The 14,023-nt window shown below is 35.9% G+C and overlaps 1 protein-coding gene across 2 annotated transcripts; it reads right to left on the bottom strand.

The window, feature by feature from the left end:
- Window positions 1–6,345: 6,345 nt before the first annotated feature.
- pla2g10 (phospholipase A2 group X) lies at window positions 6,346–10,450 on the bottom strand. Of its 2 annotated transcripts, XR_013822458.1 has the most exons (5): window positions 10,122–10,439; window positions 8,835–9,003; window positions 8,176–8,282; window positions 6,686–7,563; window positions 6,347–6,640 (listed from the first exon to the last, which is right to left on the bottom strand). XR_013822458.1 is itself a non-coding variant. In XM_079882830.1 (4 exons), the coding sequence occupies exons 1-4, from the start codon at window positions 10,156–10,158 to the stop codon at window positions 7,415–7,417; spliced, it is 462 nt and encodes a 153-aa protein (XP_079738956.1). In that variant the 5' UTR covers window positions 10,159–10,450; the 3' UTR covers window positions 6,346–7,414. The 2 variants fall into 2 exon arrangements, 1 of the variants encoding a protein (XP_079738956.1); XM_079882830.1 differs by having other exon boundaries at window positions 6,346–7,563; window positions 10,122–10,450.
- Between the last annotated feature and the right edge of the window lie 3,573 nt (window positions 10,451–14,023).

Raw genomic sequence — 14,023 nt, 5'->3', positions numbered from 1 at the left:
ATAAATAAACACTGTGCGTATATATATATATATATATATATATATATATATATATATATATATATAGCCTATATATATATATATACAGCCTATATATATATATATATATAACAACATATGAGCAGAAATTGCTAAACAAAAGCTTATTTGATGTGGCAGTAGTCTATTTTAAAAAACTTTATAATTTATCCAAAACTAGTCAACAAAACATTGTCTTTCATATTGCGGCCGAATGTATCGTTTTTATGTAATATTAGGGCATATAAATGTTAATTGCAGTTTAATATGTTGCTTATACAAAGACATTTTATTTCAACACAATTTAGTCGATTTTCTCCATTACAAAAAGGTTGAACCACTGGTTCAATTTACCCCACATCATCTGGCTCACTTTGCCCCATAGCCACCATTTTGGTAAAAACGGCCTAGCTTAGCAATTCAGGATAACTTTTAGCTTAATGATTCACATGGTTTTAAATGTTGACAAATCACCAACATGTACCATACACAACTTTAGACCTAGATCAATTTGCTTTGACAAAACGGCTAATATACATGAAATGCAGACAATTTACTTTAACAAGCAAAAAAGGTGTTTTTGTGGAAAAGACAACTTCCCTCTTGTCCCATGTGCTTCTCCTCTTCACAGCAATATATAAATGATGGAGTCCTTCAAAATGTATGGTCCCATGACACCAAATGTGCATAGTTGCCTAGAAACAGGGGGTGGGTCAACTTACCCACTGGCTCATTTTACCCCACTCTCCCTAAATAAAATATGTAATACATATTACCTCAAGTTACCTCAATCTTTTTAGTGTTTTTGTGAAGAATTTGCATTTGTGGCAAAGAGGCAACAATTAATTGAATAAAAGCTCATATAGTAAATGAACTGGCTTCTCTGAACTAGCAGTATCATGTTGGACCAACAACACACCAAAACAAATGTTCATTCACACAAACCATCCTAACAGTCTTGCAATTTGAACAAAATGGATGGAAAACCAATGAAAAAAATACAATTATAATTGAAATGTTGACTTGACTGGCTACTGGCAAATAATCACAGAAAAAAAAAAGGAAAATGTTAACTAAAGTCATGAGACTGCAGGTCAGCTGATACACACACCATACTCATTGGGCTGTTGCTTAGGGTCTGGGACCAAAAAAGCTAGAGATTCTTTCCTTCCGCCGGTTGCCAGGTGGGAAGCAGTTAGAGGAGCTCCATGCTAGCTGGGTTCTCCAGAGACTTCAATTAGATCCATCTTTCATGGTGTGAAAGCCACAGCAATATGCTATCATGTTACACCAATTAAGCCCTGGTAAACCTTATCATGTGGTCATAATGCTTTCTTTTTCTGGAAGGATATTTTTTATGTGTTATTTTTTTATTTTATTTTTTTAAGAGTATACTAATGCCAAGCTCCAAATAAACCCACTGATACAATTTGAGCTGTTCAAGTGCAGGTCATTAAATCTTGAGAGTAATTATATGGCTTGCTATTATGAAGGTGATCATCTAGACTGGGTTACACATGGGAACTAAATTATACAGTGCTTTTCGAAAAGAAGCAATTACACCCCTGGTGAAACTGTGGTAATATTACAGTGTTTTATTACCATCTTAAAGAAGTTGGTCACCATGTTCTGTATACTGGATGTTTCTAAATGTTTCATTTATTATCTGTTGGAATACATTACTAACAAAATCTTTGTGATCTTTTGATTCCAAGAGTTCAGAAGAAGCCACCAGAGACCTTCCTGTTCTCCTCAGCTACAGGTTAAAGGTGCTTAAAGGGTCAGATTGTAATATTTATGTAAAAAGTGATCAGTTGACTTAACTTTAAAATAGTGATGAAACCCAATCCATTATGTGGAATTGTCAAGTTCACATAAATTGATTTTTTCAATTACGCATGGTTTATTTACTTAATTCCTCACTTTTTTTAAGTTAAGTCAACTGATCACTTTTTTTTTCTAGGGACAATTGTACTAATTTATGGTCATCTTTGCATGTGGCCTTTCCCGTGTGTTGTTCTGGGAACATGTACAGAAACCCCCCCACATTTAAAAATGAAATTCACTGCATTAGCTTTAGCAGTTTGTTGGGTTTAAAAATGTAGACTACTTTTTCTTTTTCTATTTTGATACTTTCCTATTGACATAAGTGCAAAATTTCCACAATGTTAATTAGATATTCTGTGTGAATTTGAGGGGAACTGGCTTAATTCATGTGTTCAAAAGATTTTTTTAAAAGAATTCAATACCTTTATTCAGCAAAGATCCATTAAATTGATCAAAAGTGACAGTAAAGAGATTCATCGTATTACAAAAGATTTCTATTTCAAATAAATGCTGTTCTTTTGAACTTTCGTCAATGAATCCTGGAAAAATGTATTACGGTTTCCACAAAAATATCCAGCTGTTTTCAACATTGATAATAATAAGAAATGTTTCTTGAGCAGAAAATCAACAGAATGATTTCTGAAGGATCATGTGACACTGAAGACTGATGCTGAAAATTCATTTTTGACATCACACACAGGAATAAATACCATTTTAAAACATATTAACATTTATTTTAAACATTAAAAAATTCTTACTGACCCCAAACTTTTGAATGGTGGTGTAGTTTCACTAAATACAACCTGGGACCGCATTCTGCAAAGAAAAGAACAGTTGAGAGAAAAGACGGTTTCTTTTTATCAAACATTTTGAGGACATTGTATTTTGAGATATTTGTGTAAAATCTATCAATATACTGACTTGTATTGTGTCAGACTACAAAAAGTTATGCAAAGATGATTGATTTACAAGTGGTTAAAGGTATCATGGTTCAAGCATGTTTAGATACCCCTTTCCGACATTAGTGTCATCTTTACACGGCCTGTACAAATACAAAAGTTGAAGTTACAGTTTTTTGTTTTTCAGATTCCAGCAGCCACTTTATAGTGATAGATAAAGAACACCCCATGCTCAATGAGTTAAAAAAACTCAAACAAGTAAGAGCATTGTCTATAATTTCAAGATGCTCTCAGAGGAAGTAAACAAGCTGACATGCAGACGTGAAATTAAAACCCCTCTTCTTTCCCTCCTTCCATGTGACTGCAGAAGCATATGACTTCCATAACTTCATCGCTCATTAACCGCTGATGGCAGGACACAATTGAGTGAGTGTTTGTGGAACTTGCCCCAGATATTCAGGTCTCAGGCCCCGGCTCTGTTGGGCAGATCTTCTCCTGTTTCAGATAGCTTCACCCTGCCTGACAACAGACCGTGAGGAACTTTACATGAGAGCCATATGTAAGGAGTAAACTATGGGATACAAAGGTCAGTTATGTCCATTTAAATCCCTTAACAAGCACCGCAACAAACAAAAGACACATGCTGGTATTATTAAATTACCTCATCTACACATGAGCCAACAATTGGAGTTACTTTTGTGCAGACAGTGGAATCACTATGAAGAAGCACTTAATATTAATCTGCATTAATATGGTTTTGTACAGCAGGGTTTACGTCGGAGCAGGTATTGTTTAGACGAAAATGCATAGCCTGTGAGTCAGAGGTATCTTTAAAAGACAATATTCTCTATTAGCATTAAGCGCATGCATGAAAAACGACTTATAGGCTATATAGTCCGGGCTTGACTGGAATCTCGTTTAAAAAGCAATGTATTGTATGTATATAATATAATTCAAATATTGATTAGGCCTATTATGGTGTATATTTTGTGATGGCGCTGATAACGATAAAACAATAAAGTGAAAAGGACCAAAATCCTTTTGTTGTCTGTGGTTTGTGTGTAAATGAAAACATATGCTATAGTGCCACCTAGAGGTAAGTTTCATGCAACCAATAGCCATCAGTCAAGGCCCATGATTCCCTCCACTGCTCTAGTTTCATTCAGCTCATACACTCACATAAAAGACAACAAGCTCTATTAATGAACTTGATGTCATTTCTGTGTAATGCTGGGAATGAGAGCGAGGATAAGCAAAGGACGCACACCATTTATGAGGAGACTTTTAAGGACAAAGGGTGGGGGAGCTAGATTTCCTCTTTGGCCTAGAAAAGACAACACAAGCTTTGCCAGCTTGAGAATTCTTATCATTCCCTGGATATTAACACGTTCATTTTAGGTGAAAGAAACTGCACACCAGACCAGCTATGGTCATATTTGAGCTCCAGCATGATCCATTCATCGTGTTCTGTAGGCCTATGTATGCTGGATCAGTGCCATAACTCTTTAACATTACATAGAAGTTCTCTTAGACATAAACTGTGTATTAATGCTAAATATGTTGCCCTTTTCTATGACTTACAATGTAATGAGAGGTTGAACATATTGAGGTCAAGCATATGGCATAAGTTACATTTAAAAGTTAAGTCAAAGGGTTCAGAACAATATTCTTTTCCAGTTGTTCATGATTTACAAAATGTATATATATATATTAGTCACAGGTTCTAACTGATAAAGTATTTTAGGGCTTGGGATAACTAGAAAAAAATGCATGACTTTTCCAGGTTTAGAAATCACACCTCATTTACCCAGGTTTGTCGAGACCAAAATCCAAGAAAAATCCAAGTTCTTCAAAGAAAAAAAAAAAGTTGTTCAACTGAAATTTTGTGTAGTTTTGGCTTATTTTCATGATTGCTTTGTCCATTTTAAATCATATTATGTCCCCTTTGACAGTTTGCAGAGGTCCCCAGGTTGAAGAACCACCGAATTAAGTGTTATCTGTATACAAATCCTGCACAATCAATATAAAATCTGTGATATTATTTATTCATTCATTTATGAAAATCACTACAGGGAAGATCAGGGCTATAGCTGCAACGTTGATATTGTACAACATTTATTGTTCGTTCCACTTTTTGCTGAGTTTTTTGGGTGAAGTGCAGCTAAAATGGGCTATCAGGTAAAATGGACCAAATAAGGTTGTAGTGTCATATCTCTTTATTTCTTTTTTTACAGCCAATCACTGATCTTGCATTGTTGCTTCAACACTTGTTGACATGTAACAATAGTTTTAATTGGTCTGAGTTTTTTAAGGCATGCAAGGCAGAGCGTTACATCAAGCTTGTCAGAGAAATTGTAAGGTAAGCCATGACACAGTAAATTTCATTCATCGCTATAAGGTAATATTATAAGTAAGCTTACCAACAAAGAAAAGGCTTATGAACAATGTTTTGACATGCTCTTTCAAATAAAAAAGTTTCATTTAAAAAAGAAACTTAGATTTTTGTGAAAAGGGTCATTTTAGGTAGAAATGGCATGCATGTTAAGCTAAAATGGGCCACTATTTTCAGCTAAAATGGGCTGCATAAACACACACACTTTTACACAGAAGTTACAAAGAAATTGAGGGTGAAAATAGGTTTATATGTCTAGATATCTTTAAAAAAATAATTGCATAGACAGTATGGCAAAATGACAAGCAAAGAAAGGAAACAGAGACAAGAAGAGAGAAGAGAAAGGGAAAGAAAGGAAGATGTCAGTATACCAGAGGCGAAATGACAGCATGAGGAGTGCTAGTGCTACAGGAAATGTTAGTGGGGTTTTTTGTGGGGATTTTTTTTTTTAGTCAAATGCAAAAGTTTGACAAGCATACACATACATGCACACAAAAAACACTAATGTGCAGAAACACACACAACATGATCAGTTCATTTTTAATTGTATTTTTTCATGAAATATTTGTTCAACTTTCTATTTAATGAAATAGCCTAGAGTCATGGTGTTGCTATGGCACACTAAAGACAATAGTGTCAATTTACGGTTAAAAATAAAATGATTTCAGCGGAAATTACCTGTGTTGTTCTCTTTTTATATTGGCCCATTTTACCTGAATGTTGTGCCGTGGCTGAAGAAGGTACCTGCTGATACTCTAACTCTCATCATTTTAAAACAATTATACTTTTTCACATTTAAAAAAGATATACATTTAAGAGACCCATGCTAATTTATAAAAAAATATCATTAGATCTCATGCATAGCTTATTTGATGGTAATATATGTAATTTACCAACATTTTAGCTGACTTCACCATAGTTGTTTTGCTGTTGAATTTTTCTAAAAAGCCATTAAAGGTGCTATATGTAAGAATTCCCATGTATTCATTGCTTTTTTTGTTGTCAATGACAAAGCTGTTTTGACGAAACTTTAAAAAACAAGACCTTCCTTGACTTCCTATAGGTTTGAACGCCAGTAGATTGATTTTTATTTTAAGAACTTATTCGGGACATTTTTGCAGGGAAAATCGCGTCACCATGGAGTGCCTGTCAGTCAACATTTTAGCATTTCTATAGTAAACCTACATATTCACACTCCATGTAACTCCATATAGCCTAATGTTGAAGTGATCTACTGACTACAGAGAGCAGCAAGCGCGTGGAGTTGCACGCAACTAGATCCATCGGATGACACGCTCACCCTCTGCTTTAAACAGACATCTGTTGGGCTTTTACCACCAAAATGAAGATTCATCATGTGATAACTTCTAATGAGATTGTGGAGACGTAAGTTTGATTGGATTCATTCATTTATTTACAAAATAACAATTCAAAATGTATACATTAAAGGCATATTTACTTTGTAAAACTAGTAGCATCTTTCAGTCGCTATAGCCCCTGTAAGCTACGCCACACACACACACACACACACACACACACACACACACACACACACACACACACACACACACACACACACAATCTTCTAAGCATTTCTACTCTTCTCTAGCTTTCTTCCTAATCCAGTCGTCAAATAAACCTGCATTGAGTATATAAAATATAGTTGGCTCCTCAACGTTCTGTTCGTTAAAGTCGCTTTGAATAAAAATTGTCTGCAAAATGCATAATGTAAAAGTGAATATCAGATTTGATTACACTGAATCTGCCCCAGATGCAATCAACTGCTTCTGTCTGTAAAGGTGTGAACCAAAAGCGTCCATACAATTGGAACATCAAAGGGACATTGTTTCTCAGGAAATGCAAAACCTGTATAGCCTATGTCTTGTGTATTGAAGCTGTTTTGTGTATTTTGGGGTCTGCATGAGGAGGTCCTAACAGAACGGAACTTATTGATTGTGACACATGTGTCTAAACTAAACCTATCCTGAGAAATACTATAGGCAACTAGTGTGACAACTAGCCCCGGTCGCCCCTACAGGCCAAAATGGTGAAGTGCCATTCAGAAAACACTCATGACTGTACTTTGGCTATATATAAAGGATGAGCAAAATTGTGAATATTTTGCACATACATTAATCCATTCACTTTTGAAAGTCAACTATGCAAATATAAAATACATATATATGTAGAAAATGGAAATCCTTTTAACAATATAAATTCTAAATAATATTCATCAAACATACAATACAAGCTTTTTTAACCAAATTAGGTCCTGACATTAGTAAATGTTGCAGGTGGGATGAACACATCCACAGAGGAAATCCGGCCACATAGCGTACTTTCGGTTGAACGGTGCCCTTCTGAGGCATCTGGCCGCTTCCCTGTCACATCGGCAGAGGATTTTCGCACATCTGTCATTAAGCGCGTCTGCGTTGAAGACACATAAATGTAAATTGTCGGCTGTGTAAAATGAGTAGTTTGCATATAGAGTGAAGGAAACCATATTTTAACCATAAATTAAAACCATAACTTTTATGGCTCTTAAGCAATGTACTGTAAATCTCATGAGTGTTGCCTATTGCACATTATGGTGTTTACTGCAAGAACTAGATCTTAAAATATCCCGTGGTTTGGTTAGTCTTTTTAGCCTGAAGTGTCCCATCTGCTATAATACGCACCCTGTATTACTACTACTTCCTCAAGCTGAAGGAAAAGACCAAACAAAACAATTTTTTCCCACCCAGTTTCCTCTTTACAGCACGTTTCTCATTTAGATCCCATCTTATAATGTAAAAAGTGATTCTACACTGTAAAAAACGCTGCCTTACATTTTTAAGTACAATCAACTTGGATGTTTAAGTCATTTCAACTTAAATTACAATAAACTGACTGAAAAAATGAGTTGAATCTTGTAAAAGTTGAAAATTGCTTAACTTTTTTGGTGAGTTAAAGCAATGTAAAAACACGTGTTGTCATAACTTATTGATCAGTGTAAAAGAATGTAAATATGGTGTTTAAGATCTAAACAGCACATCATACCACAGTCAGCCTGCTTGTCATCGCACGTCCACTGATACCTGTCCGTTTTCGTTTGACAGCCCGCGAATTCCGCATCCCCATAACAGCAGTCATGCTTGTGACAACACCTATAGAGAAGAACACATGCCCTTGAGGTTACCTTTAATGAAACAACACAGAGGACCAAGCCCAGTTCTGTCTGGTTTTGAATTGTTTCTTCATTATGTAACGTATAATTCAAGTAGACTTGCAGAAATACAACGTGATCTCATACACAGAGAGCGGCTGAGTATGTCGGCCAGATAAACTGCTGACTCTGTAAGACTAGATTAAACAATACCGCTGTGGAATGTGGTGCAATAATATTAGCAGGTTTGTTTATTCTTTTTCATCTCGCTGTCTACTTCCGAAGAGCTCTTTCTCTGGGAGCAGCGAAATTGGTCTCTGCATCCTAAACTGAGGTTAAGGGAAACAGTTATTTTGTGTGTGGGAGAGCTGGGAGTATTTCTTTTTCCAGATGGAAAATGCCACAGAAATGGACACGCTGTGACCAAGATGCATGGAGTAAATTTAAAAAAAGACTGAGCAAATCCAACCATTGCAAAGAGAAGTGCTTGCAATCACAGCTTATTTGTTGCTGGCATTACACAGAACTGCACTGATGTTTGTAGGCGTCTTACCAGTCTGCTCTGTCTCTGGGCCACCCTTCACCCCCAACACCGCAGTAACATCCGTACATCACATAGGATAGAGCTGATCGTCCCGTGCTGCACTTGATAACCCCAGCTAGTTCCAGCAGACCCCTTTTACTCCTTGGAGACCTCTGCGGCTGCAGGGAAGCCATACTGACTGAAAAGAGCAAAAGGGGGAATTTAGCCCGGCAGGTATTCATTATAATGTCACCGATTTTCTACAATTTCTTATATTTAGCAGACACTTTTATCCAATTACTTTTAACACATGATGCTGTATCCTTGTATTGCCATATTCTCACATATATTTGTGATGCTATTTGTTATGATACCATATACGAAATATTTTACATTGATAGTAATTTATTATAAACAAACTATGGTAAAAGTTTAAATTCATGTACTTTATTGTCTAGAGTTTCCCAAGGAAAGAATAGGGCCATTTTTCACCAATGCAGTGTCAGATTCCACCGATTAAGTGTTAGATTCCAGTTGTGTGGGATTTCTTAAGTCTAAATGACCAGTGTTTCGCTCTCAGTCATAAGAACATTTTTTATATGATCTGAATTTTTACTTTGTTTCGTCCACTCTGCATAAATAAATAAATCTTAAACTTTGTATCTTCAAAGTCATTTTACGGTTTAAAAAAAAAAAAAAAAAAAAAAAAAAAACTTTTATGCATTTTAAAAATACAAAAAATACTTTTATATTTGAAAAAAAGCTATTAAATGCATTTGCTCAGTAATTTTATTCTAAATAATATATAGAAATAAAAAGTATGTAGGCTATTATAAATTAATATAATATATAATTTTTCACTGGAGTTAGTTGCTTAATATTACTCAAATATATAATTACACTGTAACAATGACACCTTAAAATAAAGTGTAACCAAAAGTTTAATAAGAATTATATCAGAAGTCATACATTCTGTAAAAGTTTGGCCAGTGGAGGCTTCTTACCCCAGTAGTGGGGTAAGATGGCCTTTTGAATAATTTTACATTTTGTTCTATAACAACTAAATAAGCAAATGTTTATGCATCATCATCCTGCACATGCAAAACTTATTTCTAAATATGTTATAGATTAAAAGTAAATGCACATTGTTTTTAAGGGGGCATCACACACACACACACACACACACACAGACACTACAGGTGTCCTGGCAGTCCACCCTAATCTCATTTCTTTGATTAGCTAAATGACTAAATGTAGATTATATAAGAAGAAAGCAGCGTGAGAAGGAATGGTTAAATGAGATGTGAGCAGCCTCACCTGTAAAGAGCAGGAATGTGTGATACAGCGCAGTCATTGTGCTCACAGTTGGTAATAGTCCAGTCTCTGTTCTTCAGTCTCGAATAAACAGACTTCCTCAGTGCTGGGCTTATTTTAGATGCTGAGTAATCTCAGGACATCACTCCTACTGTAATCCTCTCTCTCTCTCTCTCTCTCTCTCTCTCTCTCTCTCTCTCTCTCTCTCTCTCACTGCTGGAGGCTGATGTTTCCTCGGGGTTAAAATTAAGTCGAAAGTTAAAGTCTGAGACTGTTGGATAATGTGCCCCCTCTGTCTGATGACTGGTTGGGTGTTCAGCTCAGTCGGGACCGCCCTATGATGGCTGGTTGGCTTTTCCACACAAACAGCTTGAGCTGGATGAGCTGCCAACTGGAATCATGATCGAACACGCCAGCAGCAGCACAAGGCTATATTTACCTTCTCCATCTGTAAACGATCTATTCATAAACTGATTCAGGCCACAAGTCTGGATAAATTAAGCAATTTTGAAAATCTGAACTCTTTAACTTAAACTCAATTTTAGCTCTTTAACTCAACTGAATTGTGCACGTTGTGTACTTTAGTAGTAGTACGGCTATAGGCAATGGAATATTATTTTTTCTCTCTCACACTTTATATTTATAGGCTTCACCACATATTACAAAATTCCAAACATTCCAGAACACAGTTGTACAATTTAACATAACAGAAAAAAATGGAAAAAAGGGGTAAGATCAGAAGGCAGGGATCCAGGACATACCTAATATAAAGGGAACAATTATTGACCCCAAATAAGAATGTACAAATACCCAATAAAGTACCAAATATGCAAAAATTACCTCTCAACTAACAGACTAGGAAATTGCGGTGATATTACGGATAAAACTGCGAGAGTGCAAGTATCGGACAAAATTGTTTCTGGGCAGTAAAAACGCATGATTCATTAACACGTATTATATTCCACAAAATATTTAACAAACCCGAAAGCATATAGGCTAGATGAGTGAAATTCATCAGATCACTCAATGCATGTGTAAAACTCAAAGCAACTGATAGAACATGTTGTGTTGACATTAAAATGAATGAAATCTGAATATCAGAATATTCAGAAATCATAATATGGATGAAAATTAACTCTACAACAAAAAATGCGACTACAACACATGTATCAACAAATAGGCTAACAAAGTTTCAATTAGAGGAACATTTAAAATGGTAACCATATTATAAAACTTTTTTTTTCCTGTCAGTTTTCTCTAAACACTTTAAATGAACTTAAAGTGTCATTTTGCTCCTCTCATCCTTTCTTCACTCCACAGATTGAACATACCTCGTCTTATTTTTCTGCTCTTTCTTTCCTTTCTTGAATTTCCTAATGGCACACTCATTTCTGTTGTATAAAAAAGTAGATTATACATGTCAACTATAAAATAACCAGTGAATGTCAATTTATTTAATGATTTTGAGTATAATTAAGGTTAAAGGTCACCCACTTTACCTGAATCCAACTGGCCCACTTTATCTAACACATCCAGCCAAAGTGGGGAAAACTAACACATTTTTAAAGGGGTGGTATAATGCCCTTTTCACAAGATGTAAAATAAGTCTTCGCTGTCCACAGAGTGTGTATGTGAAGTTTTAGCTCAAAATACCCCACAGATATTTTTATATACATGTTAAAATTGTCACTTTTTGAGGGTGAGCAAAAATGCACCGTTTTGTGTCTGTTCCTTTAAATGCAAATGAGCTGCTGCTCCCCGCACAGAGGGCGGAGCTTCAAGAGCTTGCACTCACACAGACATGAACTGAAAATTTCTAAATGAACTTTAAAATTTAAAATTTCATTATGCAGCTTTGCCGACGACTTCGCTGTTTTCTCGCTTTTTGCTCGCGGGTTTCTCTATAGAGCTCCCCCTACAGCTTCGGAATAGATATTTGACAACACTGTCGTTAAAACTTGTTGGCTCGGCCCATCTTCTCCCGCTGGTCATGTGCATTTGTTTTCAAAGAACCCGGCGAACGCACGGAGCCATGTCCACTGAGGTATGTATAATACACAGAAGGCTAGCATATAAATGTTTAGATAGTATATGTGTGCAGTGTCGTAAAGCAGTTTGTTACATCGCGAGACCTGATATCACGCGATACTTCCTGATGCTGAGGCCCGCCGGCCCAAAGTTGCAAGTGTGGTTTTTAGTCTCACAGGCGCTCAAGGGGTGCGAGAAGACCACCATTCAACCGAAAACAGTCATATAACCATTCCAATGACTCCGAAGCTGTTCGGTTAAGATAAAAAAGTTACTTAGTTCACCTTTAACCTTTTATGTTCAAACCGGATTCAGACAATGATGGAGAGACTCAAGAAGAAGTGACAATATGTAATGCAACAGGAGGTTTCTGAATGGTTAGTTGACGAAGTTTATGTGTAGTTATCTTCTAGTCACCGATTAGCATATTCTGTCTTGATAATCTATAAATCGTGTTCTGGGGGCGGGGTTTATGTAAATTTTAGGGTTGGTGATGTCACTAACCTGGGAGGAATGTCGTGTAGTCTCTTTGTTGTAAAAAGTGATTTCTTTAAAAGCAAATAATCTCCCTTTGCTTTGAACTTTGAGCATTGTGACTTTGCAGATGTTGTTTATGCTCAAACAGCAACATTACACACTAACTAAAATTAAAAAAGTGAAATCTTAATCAACCACCCATTTAAAGTCCCCGTGAACCGGAAGTTGCAAACGACTTTTCTCCAGTGTTATGACGTATTTCCCAGTGAAAAGGAATATTGAACAGAGGGCAGGGTTTTACTCTAGCGCTCCTCCTCTCCATCTCTGCTCATAGCAGACTAACGGTTTGAGGGGAGTGGTTAAGCGTTGCCCAAACCAATTCCTCAAACCTACGTCATCAGAGAAGGTCCTCCAATGCAGAGGGGAGGGGCATTTTCAGATTTTGATTAAAGATTACCATGGTAAAAAAATGTTTTTTTAAATATTTTCTTGCACGGATTAATTGTTCACCACAAGACTAGTAATATGCGCTAACAAAGTAAATAGGGTCAATTTTGATTTCATGGGGACTTTAAACATTTGATTCTTTGCATTTGATTCTATGTTAACTGTAGTAACAAACAAACCAGGAACGGTAAAAATAATATTTGTTTACATTTAGTGAGCAACCTTATCATTTAAAAAAAATTTTTTTTTCAATTTTCTACCTTTAACCATGTAGCCACACCCAGCAGTGACATACTGCATCAGCCAAAACTATTTGATCATTTAAAGAAATAGTGTCTCTATAATTAAAGACCATTGTCATGCTCTGAAAGTGTAAACCAAACTTAAACGACCCACTTTCCCTGCATTCACCCTAACTAACTGCATGAAGACTGTTTCCAAACTTATATCAGTCATCATGCCCTCTTTCTTCTCACAAAATAATTTAAATCCAATTAAATAATTCAAATTGATATTCCACGTCCGTGCATTTATTTATTTATAAGTAGCCAAACAAATTAGCGCTTATAATAGGCAATTGAATAGGCCTGCCTTTATTTATCTGGGCTTGTTTTCTTTGCTTTCTTTTCTTTTCTTTTTTTTTTACACTATCCCCATTTCATACTTACATTTCCTTACGCAGCTAGTCTTCATTAGCAACCTTGGCGCTGCACATTTTAACATATCGAGAAAGTTTTGTCTGTGTTATCGTAATATATCACGTGCAAAGAAGACAGATTTAAAAAAAAATGTGTATGTGGTCCGGTAAATAACATCAGATTAAATAAATGTTCAAAATACAATTTTTCTAGTTAGCATCATGTCATGGGTAGATGAAAAAGAGCGCAGGTGGAGAACGGAGAAGATCACGCCGGCTGTGTCCGAGTGTGTCCGAGAGAGGGCGCTGTAACCAT

The sequence above is a fragment of the Squalius cephalus genome (genome assembly GCF_949319135.1).
Source record: "Squalius cephalus genome assembly, chromosome: 1".
NCBI lineage: Eukaryota > Metazoa > Chordata > Actinopteri > Cypriniformes > Leuciscidae > Squalius > Squalius cephalus.
This window is presented reverse-complemented; position numbering and strand designations above follow the sequence as displayed.

Coding starts and splice junctions, on each gene's coding strand:
- pla2g10 (XM_079882830.1), bottom strand. CDS start 10,158: ATGACTGCGCTGTATCACACATTCCTGCTCTTTACAG. Junction 8,283..8,834: donor CCCAGAGACAGAGCAGACTG/GTAAGACGCCTA, acceptor TCTTCTCTATAG/GTGTTGTCACAAGCATGACT. Junction 7,564..8,175: donor TGACAAGCAGGCTGACTGTG/GTATGATGTGCT, acceptor TCTTCAACGCAG/ACGCGCTTAATGACAGATGT.